At 41.4% G+C, this 12,399-nt stretch overlaps 2 protein-coding genes across 4 annotated transcripts in view; one reads left to right on the top strand and one right to left on the bottom strand.

The window, feature by feature from the left end:
• The window catches only part of gfra1a (gdnf family receptor alpha 1a), a 76,378-nt gene extending 68,757 nt beyond the window's left edge, over positions 1 to 7,621 (top strand). For all 3 annotated transcript variants that reach the window (XM_069539288.1, XM_020087566.2, XM_020087575.2), the window contains 2 exons: positions 3,299 to 3,346; positions 4,714 to 7,621. In XM_069539288.1, coding sequence (XP_069395389.1) covers positions 3,299 to 3,346; positions 4,714 to 4,866 — 201 coding nt within the window. In that variant the 3' untranslated portion in view covers positions 4,867 to 7,621. The remainder of the gene's footprint in view (positions 1 to 3,298; positions 3,347 to 4,713) is intronic.
• Positions 7,622 to 8,887: 1,266 nt separating this feature from the next.
• Positions 8,888 to 11,379, bottom strand: LOC138413717 (outer dynein arm-docking complex subunit 3-like). The gene is made up of 2 exons (XM_069539287.1): positions 11,223 to 11,379; positions 8,888 to 10,971 (listed from the first exon to the last, which is right to left on the bottom strand). Exons 1-2 carry the CDS (start codon positions 11,254 to 11,256, stop codon positions 9,437 to 9,439), a joined length of 1,569 nt encoding a protein of 522 aa, XP_069395388.1. The 5' UTR covers positions 11,257 to 11,379; the 3' UTR covers positions 8,888 to 9,436.
• Between the last annotated feature and the right edge of the window lie 1,020 nt (positions 11,380 to 12,399).

Raw genomic sequence — 12,399 nt, 5'->3', positions numbered from 1 at the left:
CATTAAATTGCAAATCGTTATGTGTTGCAAAGATCAGTTCCATATTGATGCATGTATATATTTAAACATATATAATACTGATATACAGGTGACACTGTAGGATGCAAAATGCGAACAGCATGAGAAATACTTCTTATTACTTATTATAATAATGTACTTATATTTTTAACAGCAACTTAATCATCTTACGAGTCTTGTTTAGACCTGAATCACAGATTGTGACTTTGACTTCATGTCCATGATTATTTTTATCAAAACAAGATGAGAATTTAATATTAGTTTTCCAACAAACACCTACACACACTGTAAGTTGAGTTCTCACAGTCTGATAATGTCTAGAAATGCAATTACACACTCATGCCTGCACACACAAATACACATACATGCGATTACACCCACTCGCTTAGTCAAACACACACAGTTTGCACTGATAATGAGCTTTGCTGGTGTACTGGTGCGTGTGTGTGTGCTGTTGGCTCTGCTCTGATAACACGTCGAGTACAAGTTAATGAGGGAGAGGTTGTGTTGAACCACTTTTCTACTGTGTGTGTGAGTGAGTGAGTGAAAGAGAGAAAGAGATCAATGAGCAGAGTGGAGTCCTCTGACATGCCTGTCCCCTGAGAGTGTCATTGCAACGGCATGCATGCAAACACACAAACACACACACACGCATGTTTGTATCTCAGTGAGGACACTCATTGTCGTAATATCTTCTAACTCTCACCTCAACCCTTCAGGAACTGGAGGTGAAACAGATTCAGACCCGTGTTCAGACTTCTCACTTTATGACGTCAGTTAACTTTGTCCTCAGGAGTTTTTGTCTCAGTCTCTAGTTTCACGTCTTCTTCAACTCAGCTGATGTTCATTTATCAAGTTCTGATCATTTAGAGTCAAACAGACCAGAAAGCACCGAGCCACACCGGTGTGATTGACGCCTAGTGTCCTCCAATAGTTGCAGGCGGCAGGTGGGCGTGCAGCGTCCTCGAGCTCCGAGTCGGGGCTCCACCCCCTTCTCTTTGAAATATGGTTATTTCTCTTTTAATAAAAAACAAGATGGCGCTGGAGACAGTGTCAAACTGAGGCTTCAAACTGCTCAGAAATCAACGGGTGGCGTCACGATGGGTTGACACTTGAAGATTTTCTACTTCATCTTCTTTTGTTCTTTACTCTTCTTTTCATTCTCTCACTGTCTCTTCTGCCGTGTTGTGGCTCTGTGATGTGAATGTTGTGCAGAGTGAAGCTGAGCTTGGGCACGCAGCAAAGCCGCCACAGATAAAAACATATGCATGAATGCAGACACACACACACGCACTCGTACACAGCTCTATACATCTATATGTATTTGCAAAGCCCGGGGCTCCGTCGGCTTGTTCTCATGAATATCGTTGACTCCAGAAGCAGGCAGGAAGTGCCCGCGACAAATATGGAAATCTACCACATGCTAATGTGACTTTTCAGAACAGGCAGGTTTTAGGCAAATCTGAAGCAAATGGACACAAAGCAGCAATAAACATGCACATTTAAATTTGTCCAGATGCTTTTTTGAAGTGGAAATAAGCATCGGTTTGTTTAAAATACTATAGAATCCTTAGAAGATTTAATGTAATCACGAGTGAAGGAGGCGTGATGTGATTTAACGGGTCATTTCTCCCTGTGATCTCATGCACGTAGTCTTTGCTTTATTTACCAGGGTTTGAGTCAACGTCTGTCTCAGGCAATATTTCAGATTCCACCCCAACATAACGCAGGTCAATGGAATCTTATCTGCGGTGATTGGAAAGAAAAACATTTCAGAATTCCGGCAGCGACTGCATGAGTCTGAATAATCCTCAGAACAAAGTGTAAACAGTTTTTAGAACTTCTTTCAACCATCGACTGTAAATAAACTTTTTGACCTGTTATTTGAATGTTGTGTATTTTTAAAGTTGTGCGATACTTTTTTGTCCTGTGGAGTCACAGATTGTTGCTTTAATTATCTTTTGTTATTTCAGTAGGAAACAACTTCTAAGTTCCTGCTTCTTGATCGCTGAATTAGTTTTAAAAACAAAATGAATTCGCTGCAGCGGCAGATGGAGTCTGAATGGGAATCGCAGTTTCAACGATCACATTTGTGTAATTTCAATTTCTGAATGTTTTGGCTGTGAAACACAAACAAGGAGCGCCTTCGGGATTTCAGACTTTCAGCAACGAGCTGTGAAAGTTTATTATCGTTATCTTCTCTCTGTGTTTGTGTCTGAGAGGTGAAAATGTTTAATTCATCCCAACCATGACTCCAAACACAGATGGAACCTGAAACACAAACTGATGTGTTTAGTCATCATGTTCCTCAGACCACTTATATTTTCTGCTTCCACGCTTAGAATTCTTGGCTTGTTCGTCACTTTGGGTCTTTTGTACAGAGGCCATGATTTATAGACATCGTTCCACACAAGCTTTGGATTTCTACGAAGCAGAGGTGCATTAACAGAGCAAGGTTTCTTATTCGTTGAATTTCCATGGCCGCTACATCCTGCACATCCCTGTTTTAGGTCTGGAATCACTGTAGTGTGCACTGGAGCCATTTATTATTCTGTCACACCTAGAGCCTGAGCACACACACACACACACACACACGAATACCCAGAAACCAAAGCTGGAGTTACATTCACTTACAGCATGAACCAAATGGGTTGATGGATGATGGATGACCTTCACAGGTCATCAGAAGCAAAGGGAAATAAAAAGACCTTCTATTAGGCCACAAAAATAAAGTGTGTTTATGTGTGTGTGTGTGTGTGTGTGTGTGTGTTTGAGTGTGTGACAGTGACTGAATGATAAATCTGGTTCTGTCTCTCTGGGCTGAGCCTCTCGCTTCGTCTCTGAGTGTAAAAGTTGAACAGGCTCTCTGGGTAAAGAATCTCCAGAGTTACCGTTGTTGTTTTTTCAGCCGAGCTCTGGTTTCTGCCTCGGTGATCCGATCACACACACACACACACACACACACTCACACAGACACACACTGATGGTTATCGGTATTTTAGTCGTTTAGCGTTTGAACGCTGGTGTCTGTGTGTTGTTTGTACCTGGTGTGTAAATGTGTCGGCAGAATATTTTAAGTGTAATTAGTCTGTTAATTGCTCCATTGATTGTTGATCAAAGCAAATGAATCACTGTCGAGTCGCTGTTCAGTCTCCGCGGGCCGAAGCTCCAAACCTCTGCTGCTGTTCAGTTCCTGAAACAAAGATGATCTGTGATGAAATGAACTTATTCACTGTGGACGCTGAGTTCAAACACGTGATTCTTTGATTTTCTGTTTCAGGCTCAGAAATTGAAGTCGAACTCAAGTGTGGGTGACGTCTTCTGCGTGGTAAGCTTTTTGTTGATTGTATGATGTAAATACATTTTGGGAATTTTATAACTGAATAAAAGGTCATGTATAAATGAAGAGAACAAATTCTGGTTGATTTAAAACTATGGGGACAAAACACTTCACTGTGAAATACAATTATCTTGATTTCAGGCCCTGAAAAGTCATAATTATGATTTCAAAGCTCTTTAAACTGTTGGATTATAATTATGTTTTCTAGTATTGATGTGAATTTGGTCTTAAATCACATTTATGGTCTTATCCCAGTCAACAAAAGTATCTCACAACTCAAATCTCAAATTGTGTGACCTTCGCCAAAATAAGACACCCACAGAAAAACATAAAATCTTGTAAATTAAAAGACTTGTTGTCTGAGTTATAAAATCATCACAGACCCTGATCCTGCGTCTCCTCGCGGCCCCTCCTGCCTCCTTCGTAAACTCCTGGTCTTTGTAGTTCCTTTGAGGCTGGAATGGGATTGTTGCTTATCTGCTGGCTTTTAAAGTTCACTGCAAATGTCATTGTACAATAATAAGGCAGCGTTATGCACTGGACTGACATTTAATAGAAGCAGCGACAGGTCTCGAGGAGATGACCCAGCCCTGAGCTCGCTGCTTTATTAGCGAGCCAGAGACCGTGGCTGAGGCTCTACACACACACACACACACACACACACAGACTCACAAATGTGGTTTTTAGTTTCCCGCCGTGGCCTTTTACCACAGAAACAACCTTTTGATTTTTCACCGTGTCACAGCAGATGAATTTATTAAAGATTTTATGGATGATATTATTCAATTAAGAGGCCTAATGTCTTCTCACGCGGCTGTGGCACCGGGGGTTGGACGGGTGGTCCACTAATCAGTGGTTCGATACTCAGCTTCTGCGGCAGACATCATGCTGACATGTCCTGAAAGCACTGAATAATTACGTGTGATTGAGACCTGCAGGCCGTTCCACTGAATTGACCTATTACTTGGAGGAATGACAATGGCAGTTGATTTTATTCATCAAACGGTTGTGAAACTTTATTACGTCACAATCTGGAAAATCAGACCAGGTCTTAAAACGAGGGCTTTGATTCAGAGTCTGGATCCAACGACCCGACCACAACTAACATTTATTCCAGAAATGAAAAAGACAAATAACAGAAATAAATAATAATAATAAATAATAAATATATACATGTTCAATTTTACTACATATTCAATGTAATATAAACTTTACTGATGCAAAGTATAAAATATAAAACTTGAAATGAGGCTTAAGCTTCTGTCCCAGCAGCTCAAAGATCTATGAAACACGATTTCATTTCCTGTATCTGTTAATTAATGGAGCATCGTGTCCTCTCCGTGTCTGACCCTCAGAATCCTCAGATCGACAGTCCGGGTACGTCCAACGCCATCCTGAAAGACTCCGCCTCCTCCAGACGGCCAGGGGCCCTGACCTCTCTGCTGCCCCCGCTGCTCTGGCTGTGGTACTGCAGCCTGCCGTCACGCTCCCCCCCGGGCGACTTGTAGCCTCGACGCTCCAACGAACTGACAAACACACATTTGTACAAAAGAAAAAGCAAAACAAGAAGTTCGATGCTTTCTTCTCGGTAAAACCTGTTGTACTTTTATTTCCCTCTGGAATCTGTGTCCACTTTGATTCGTACCTTGTTTTTGTTTGTTTTTTATGAATCTTTGAGAAGCTTCGTTGTTTTATGGGTTTTGTTTCTTTGCATCGCAGCTGTGTGCTGAAGCAGTGATCTACTATATCTACTCGGTTTGGCTGTGTGTTCCCTTCTCGGTTAGTTGAGAAAAAAAAAACAAAAAGGGATTCAGAGCTTTCGTGTTGCTCACTCGGGCAGAAATGACGAAGTACTCGAGGATTAACATTCCAATAAACCACAGCTGGTGGCTCTCGGATCGGTTCACACGATGTAAATTCACATTGATCTTCACAGTCGTCCAATCGGCCCCTCCCCCCCTCCCCCCGTCTGTTTGTGTGTTGAGGCTATAGGTGGGATCTTTCGCTTAAAAGTCACAGTCCGTCAGTATCGGCTACGTTTCATCCCGCGGGCGACTCGTTAGGTGTTGTTCTCTCTCTCTCTCCTGTGGTTCGTGATTGTTTTCGTCAATGACGTGATGTTTTAAATTCTCCACGAGCCGAACGAAAGGTCGACGTCGATATTTACCTGAAATTTAAAAATATCACTCGAAAGTTTTTTTAGTTTCCAGGGTGAACGCCAACGAACCTGAAACATCAGAGAAACATCTGCGCCCAGACCGTAGCTCAAGCTGAACACACGTCGCCTCTGGCAAAAGCACACAGGCGAGGACCCACACACACACGTACCGCACACGTTCACACACTCAGACACACACAGGAACGCACACCGCCGGGCCCTCCTTCTTTTTGAACGCACTGTTTAGCCGGCAGAGTGATTCCTCTCTGCGATCACGCGCTGCTGTGGACGTTTGAATCCGCTCTGCTCATTAGTGATTGTACATACGTGTAACTGTTAGAAGTCAAAGCCATGTTCAGTGTTTCTATATGAGAAGTGAAGCTGCCGCTGCAACTTCACCTCAACCTGTGTCGTCTTTTTTATTGAGTTTTGATGTATCTCGCTGCGCCGAGTCGCGAACCAGACACGAGCCGAGGACGCCCGGACGCTTCCCGTCGTCGAGTGAATTCAGTGGAAACGAAGCTTCTTCATTTTTCGCGTCTTTGTAACGACTCATTGCCTCAATTGCGAAACCGTCGACACGTTTTTTTTTCTGGAAGCAATCGCGTTGAGTTGGCCGTTTGCTGGGCTCCGCCTCCTTCAGTCACCGTCCAGACACTCTGCAGCGCCAACGCAGTTTGACCGTTGAACCTGCGGCAGAGTTCAGGAGACAGAAGTTAAATTTTACATCGTGACCGTCGAATTGTACGAAGTGAAAACATTAGAGCTGTTTTATTATTATTATTATAGCAAATGGTCAAATATTAACTTTTCTCTTGTTCTGAAAACTACGAAAACACGTGATTTCAGTTTTTCGTTTTTTATCGTACGTCTGCTCCCGGTGACTTCTGGGAAAAATATATAAACGCCACAGCATCGGTTCAACGTTTGATTCTCAGACAAAGACGATCGTCTGTTGTCATCAGCTTCTCTCCCCCTCGGAGGAAATCCGAACTTTGCGGTCGGGACGTCAACGTACGTCGACGTTGAGCATTAGCGGCGCGCTGCTTCAGTTTACGTAGCTTCTCAGAACACGGTTAATGTATCGTAGAACTTCTGTGTTATTTACTGAGCGTTAACATCGTATATGCACTGTATGTACTTGGCTGAAACTATAAATCGGACAAATAAATGTCCGATGATTTTCTGTTCCAGAGCATTGTGAGCTATTTTGACATTCAGATACTACGTTGAATACGCCAGAATATTGTTTTTTACAACAACCTATAATATGTATATTTCTCCCGGTATGTACATGATTATGGAATATTACTGCATCTGAGAACGAGGATATCAATGTAACTCTAGTTAAACACGGCTGTATTTCCTCAGCTTATACTTTTGTACCATAGCCCCGTTCACCACACTGCTTAACTAAAGTCTTGTTTTTGGTTTTTTCGGCTGAGATTTGAACTTATTTTTCTATCTTTTACGAATGTTTACTGCGGATGAATGGAACGAGACGGACCGGCCCCAGATTGCTCTGATTTAAATCGCTCCTCTGATTTTTGTTGTTTTTTTTTTACAGACTGTGCCGTCGGAAATGATTACTTTGGTTTTACTGCTGAAATAACGATGGTTTGAAGAAGAGAGACGATTGTTGTTGCATGGTGACTGTGAAGGAAAGATAAATATATTCTATACCATAACATTCAAAAGGTTTTTTAAGGTGTATTTGACCAGAGGTGGGCGAGTGGGTTCAACCCCACAGACTGAATGTGTGGATGAGAAGCTAAAGAGACGAGACGCTTCAGGACAAATTTCTCTTCTTGTGTCTTAAAAAGCAACTGTTGATTTTATATTTGAGTCCCAGAGTCGTGTCTTCACAGGCGCTGGAATATAAGAGATGGTTTAAAGTTCCTCGGGTCAAACGGGGGCACTTCCTCCTGATGTTAGGAAAATAAAAAAAGATGGTTGATATGTTCGTCCGTCCCATCTGTCGTTTTAAAACACCAGACATGGCTTCTCTGGAGACTCCCTCAGCACTCTGGCTTCATTAACCTCTTAGCTTGTGAAAATGTAAAATCTATTGTACAAAAAGTTATAATTAAAAACTGTCAAATCACCGACGCTGTTTGCACGTGGTGTTTATTTCCCAGAACAAAGGGGACAAATAGAAATGAGCTGCAGACGCCTGGGGGATGACGGACAGGCTGCGGCGAGGATGAGAGCGGGTCCGAGGTCAGGCGGCGTGATCCTGAGACGACGATAAGACGGCGTGAGTTAATGTCAATGACCTCAGGTCACAGAGCGGAGAGAAGAAAGATGAAGAGAGAAGAGACGAGAGCAGATAAAGAAAGTTTCTCATGTTTGGACGAAGAGAAACAGGAAGAATCGTTGAAGTTCATCCTTTAGAAAAATCATTTTTTCACCTCAGCCTTGGTCCAGAACTGAAACATGAATCACAGTCGTCCGTCTTTATTTACTCTCTATGGTTTTGATCAAGCTCTTGAGACTTTAACCTTTTTTGTTATTATTCGTTTTATAATTTAAAAAAATAGACAGAATGTAGAATCTGTTTGTTTTTATAGGAAAAATATAAAATATCATTATTATATATAATAACATAAGAATATAAGAAATAGAAAAACCACTGAAAATAAAAATAACTTCCAACTTATAGACAAATCAGTGATCCTACAAAGTATAACGTACTCATTATTCACAGTGACTCAACAAGTTAAGTGGTATTTACAGCCACTTTCCAGACTCTTGTTAAAAGCAGATTCTCTGTTATTGTGCTGCAGCGTAATATTCGACTCATGACTCTAATCCCACACTGCAACGTGTCGGTGGATGATGGAGACCACTGTGAGAACCGTCACACTCATCTGGAACTCCATGATGTGGACATGTCACCATTTTCCCCTTTTTCTGTTTTGCATGAAAGTTTTATTCATCGTGTTAAAAAGTCGTCTGCGTCGGTGACGATCAACAAAGAAACTGGAGCTGGAGGCCAAACACACGTTTTTTTTTTTCTATTCTCCTGATGGAAATTTCCCATGAAATTCTAACAAAGGAAGTTTTTTTTTTTTTTTAATGGGTAGAACTCTTTTAGTACACACAACCTAAATCAAAGTGCTTCACAAAGTAAAAGGTACAACAAGAAAACAGCAACATGCAATATATCAAAATACCAATGATAAAAATAAAATAAAAGTAAATATAATCTGCTGAGATAAAAAACATTTTTAACTTGAAAAATGTCCATGTAAGAAAATAATATTGACAACAGCTTAATTTTTAACAAAGGTGGCAAAAGTACTCACAATCTTTTCTTAAGTAAAAGTACAGATACTTGTGTAAAAAAAGACTAAAGGCAAAAAAAAAAGTACTGATTCAATGCCTTTACTCAAGTAAAAGTAAGAAAGTACAAGCTCTGAAATGTACTTACGTACAAAAGTAAAAATGGAAAAAGATGTAGGCAAACAAAACTGGATAGTTTTCCTTTTTTGTTAACAACCTGCAAAGAGCTGGTACAGAGGGAAAAAATGGACAAAGTCTAGTTTTGCTGCCACAGAATAATAAAGGCTGAACAGAACCAAGGTCCTCCATGAGTACCTGGATCATTTTTATACAGGGAAGTCCCTGCCCCCATAACAGTTTTGAGAATAGTAGAGCAGAGAGTAAGGAGTAGAAAGTATAGATATTTGTGTTCAAATGTAGGAAGTAAAAGTAAAAAGTCGTCAGGAAAATAAATACTCAAGAAAAATACAGATACCTGAAAAATCTACTTATGCACAGTAACAAAGTATTTGTACTGTGTTACGTCCCACCTCTGCTTTTAAGTTTAAGTTTAATTATATGTTATTAGAAAAGAAAAGTTGAATCTGTTCTGTACTCCTCATTCAATTCTCTTTCTCTTTCGGTATCAACAGTTCTCAGCAGTCCTCCTCCATGATGTCACTGTGGTCCAGGTTTTGTTGCTCAGGGAGCTTGATAAGGTTGCTGTTGGATGGCAGTGTCTCCTCCATGCTGTACTGCTTCATCTCCCTCTTAATAGTGGCCAGATCTTCCCCCTTAAGTTTGTCCTTGAGTATCTGCAGCTTCTGCACGCAATTGGACAGCAGCTCCAACACAAGCCCACATGAGTCTGTAGACGCCCTTGTCTCTGTGTCCTCGCTCAGTGTGATGTGCTGCAGTTTGTGTGCCAAGTTCTCAGTCGCCTCTTGAATAGTGGTGAACTTAGCAAGATGCAAATGCAGTTCCACAGCAGCAGCAGAGCACCTCGACTGCTGAGTCTGCAGGAGTTGCACATGTTCTGCCAGTTCCTGTTGGTCACTGTCGAGTTTGATACTGTTGGACAAATCAACTTCCTCGAGTTTCGAGACCAGGAGCTTCCTCTGTTTCCTCAACTTCTGCAGGACTTTGTCATTCTCTTTCTTCAGCTTCTCCAGCTGTGAGGGTTGTTCCCTTTTTGTGACCCAGGTTCCCACTATCTTCCGGTCATCTGAGACTTCAACATTGTTGTTCCTCAAGGTCTCCTCCAAAGTGAAGGTAGCATCCCCTACTTCTGCGATGGTCTTGTTGATGTCCTCGACCTCCTGATTCAATATTTGTATTTTTCGATCATCGTATTCAGACTCAGGGAGCACTATTTTGCAAGTAGCCGCCTGAGCTTTTTTTATGTGGGCGATGAGGTTGAGCTTCCTCTCTTGTTCCTCCTTATTGTACAGTTCCTCCAGCTGCTGTGTCTTGATCTGAAGAGCTTTGTTGGCGAGCAGGGTCTCATTGTTCTTGGCTTGGAGCTGGGGAAGAGACATGTTGTAGTTCTGGATCAATGAATCCAGATTTTTTGACTTGCGCTTGCAGGCCAAACTCTCCTCCTTGATAAGACTTTTGAGTTTCTGGTAATCCCTCATGTTGAACACAGCCTGACTGCACTTAAACTTGGTCATCTCAATTTGGATCTCCATTGTCCGTAGTTCCGTAGCTCTTTCCTCATCCTCCTTAATGTGAGAATTATGAGGTGCTGGATAATGGTCACTCTCATGTTTCAGTCGCTGGCTCTCCTTCCACAGCAGGTCGAGGTCCTGCTGGTATCTCTGAGTGGTATTTTTCATCTCATTGAGATGCTTTGTCTTAGTATCCAATTTATTATTAAGTGTTGGCTCTGCTTTCTTTCCTGGCATGCGATAGCCAATATCGTCCGAGCACCTGTTAGGAAAGGGTTGTTTGAAGATGCGTTCCTCAGCAGTTTTCCGCTCTGACAGATTCCTGGATAGACTTAGGTTCTGCTCCCTCAGCTGGCGTACGCACTCATCATTTGCCTTGATGGTGGCCTGATAGCTCTGCATCTTTGCTTCCAAGATGTACTTTGCGCAAACAGTTTTTTTTGTTGTGTTGCTGATGTTCTGATCTTTCTTCACGACACTGGTGGCCTGAGAGACCTTTGCGCTTGTGCTCCCTGGTGGATCTAAATAACCATTAGATCAACAATACATAGACATAAGTGTTATCATTAATTAATTTACAGATGTCAACTAACTTGTCCTGTTCTTTATTCTTAGTGTGAATGGTGACTCAGCATTCACACTAATAACAAAATAACATAATCAGAGCAGATTCAATAGGGTCCATGCAGTGTCGTGCTTGGGCCCTAATGAACAATGCTAATTTCAACATAAAAGGTTAAGTATGGGTTTCATGAACCCCTGTTCCACTCACTTGAGGGCTTGTCTTGTTGGCTAACAGTTGCCATTGTTGTATGGATGTTGAAATTGATACTCTGTGGCAAATTCTCTTACTTTTAGTTAAACTTTTCTTGGGGGTCTCTGAATCTCTTCAGTGAATTTTGAGATCATTATTTACAGAAAGCTTTGCACTAGACATAGACATCACCTAACATCAAAGACAAATGACCAACTCAATAGGAATGTTTTGATCTTTTCTCTTTGATGTCATCCTTTGTTACTTGTTTAGATAAATCAGAGGTTTGAAATTATGCATAATTATCAATTGATTGAAAGGGGATCTTACCATTAGTTGTTTCTCTGGCTGCTAGCCTGTTGACTGCTTGGCTTTATCTGAGCTAACCGGCTAATCCTTGTCACTGAACATGACAGGTTTTCATTCACATATCAGATGAATAATGTAGTTTGTTGTACGGCTGATTGACCTGACAGAGAAGTCAAAGACCTGTCTGCTCCAGTTTCTGTGGCAAGTAAAATGGAGTATTTTATTTTAAATCTGCAGTGATGAACAGGTACTGATGTCCTATTAGTTTCTTGTTAGCTTAGCTCCGCTAATCAGCCAGCTAATGACTAAGCCTTGGGTTAGCCTCCAGGCAAGGTACCACCTGTAATGGTAATGCTAAAAGAAGAGTTTGATTGTTCACTACAATTTACTACAATTATTAAACTGACATGAGAGTGTTCGAGTTTATGGTGAAAATACTTTTAAACTGAAGGTGACTGTGTGTTTGGAGAGTAAGCTCAACCATGTTAGTTAGAGAACGATATGTAATGTTTAGCTCGCCATCCTAGTAATGTTTGTTTTTTTTAAACAGTTTATTTATTTGCATTTTTCATATACAGTTCACAGCGTCAATAACAGCAGTAGAACTTCAGGTTTCACCCAAACCCACCCCCCTCCCAGAACAGACCCCATAGGCCAACTCTTGCCTTCATCCCTGCCAGGTGAAACCAGACTACCTAATCTAAAGTAAAGTGCCAAGGTTACAGATAGAAACAACCCCATTGTGAGATGCCACCAAAACAGCCCAGATAGTGGGCTAACGGGCGAGGAACTAAAGAACATATTACTAAAAAATTCAGAACAGTAAAGGGTTCAAAAAGTTCTATAGTTAACATCTGAGGAGGCTAATTATCATAGACCATGTTAG

Source organism: Paralichthys olivaceus, chromosome 14 (assembly GCF_024713975.1).
Source record: "Paralichthys olivaceus isolate ysfri-2021 chromosome 14, ASM2471397v2, whole genome shotgun sequence".
Classification (NCBI taxonomy): Eukaryota; Metazoa; Chordata; class Actinopteri; order Pleuronectiformes; family Paralichthyidae; genus Paralichthys; species Paralichthys olivaceus.
This window is presented reverse-complemented; position numbering and strand designations above follow the sequence as displayed.

What these genes read in the sequence shown, in the direction of transcription:
- LOC138413717 (XM_069539287.1), bottom strand. Translation starts at nt 11,256, where the DNA reads ATGGCAACTGTTAGCCAACAAGACAAGCCCTCAA. An exon ending in CCAACAAGACAAGCCCTCAA is followed by an intron (nt 10,972 to 11,222) that starts GTGAGTGGAACA and finishes ATGGTTATTTAG; the next exon opens with ATCCACCAGGGAGCACAAGC.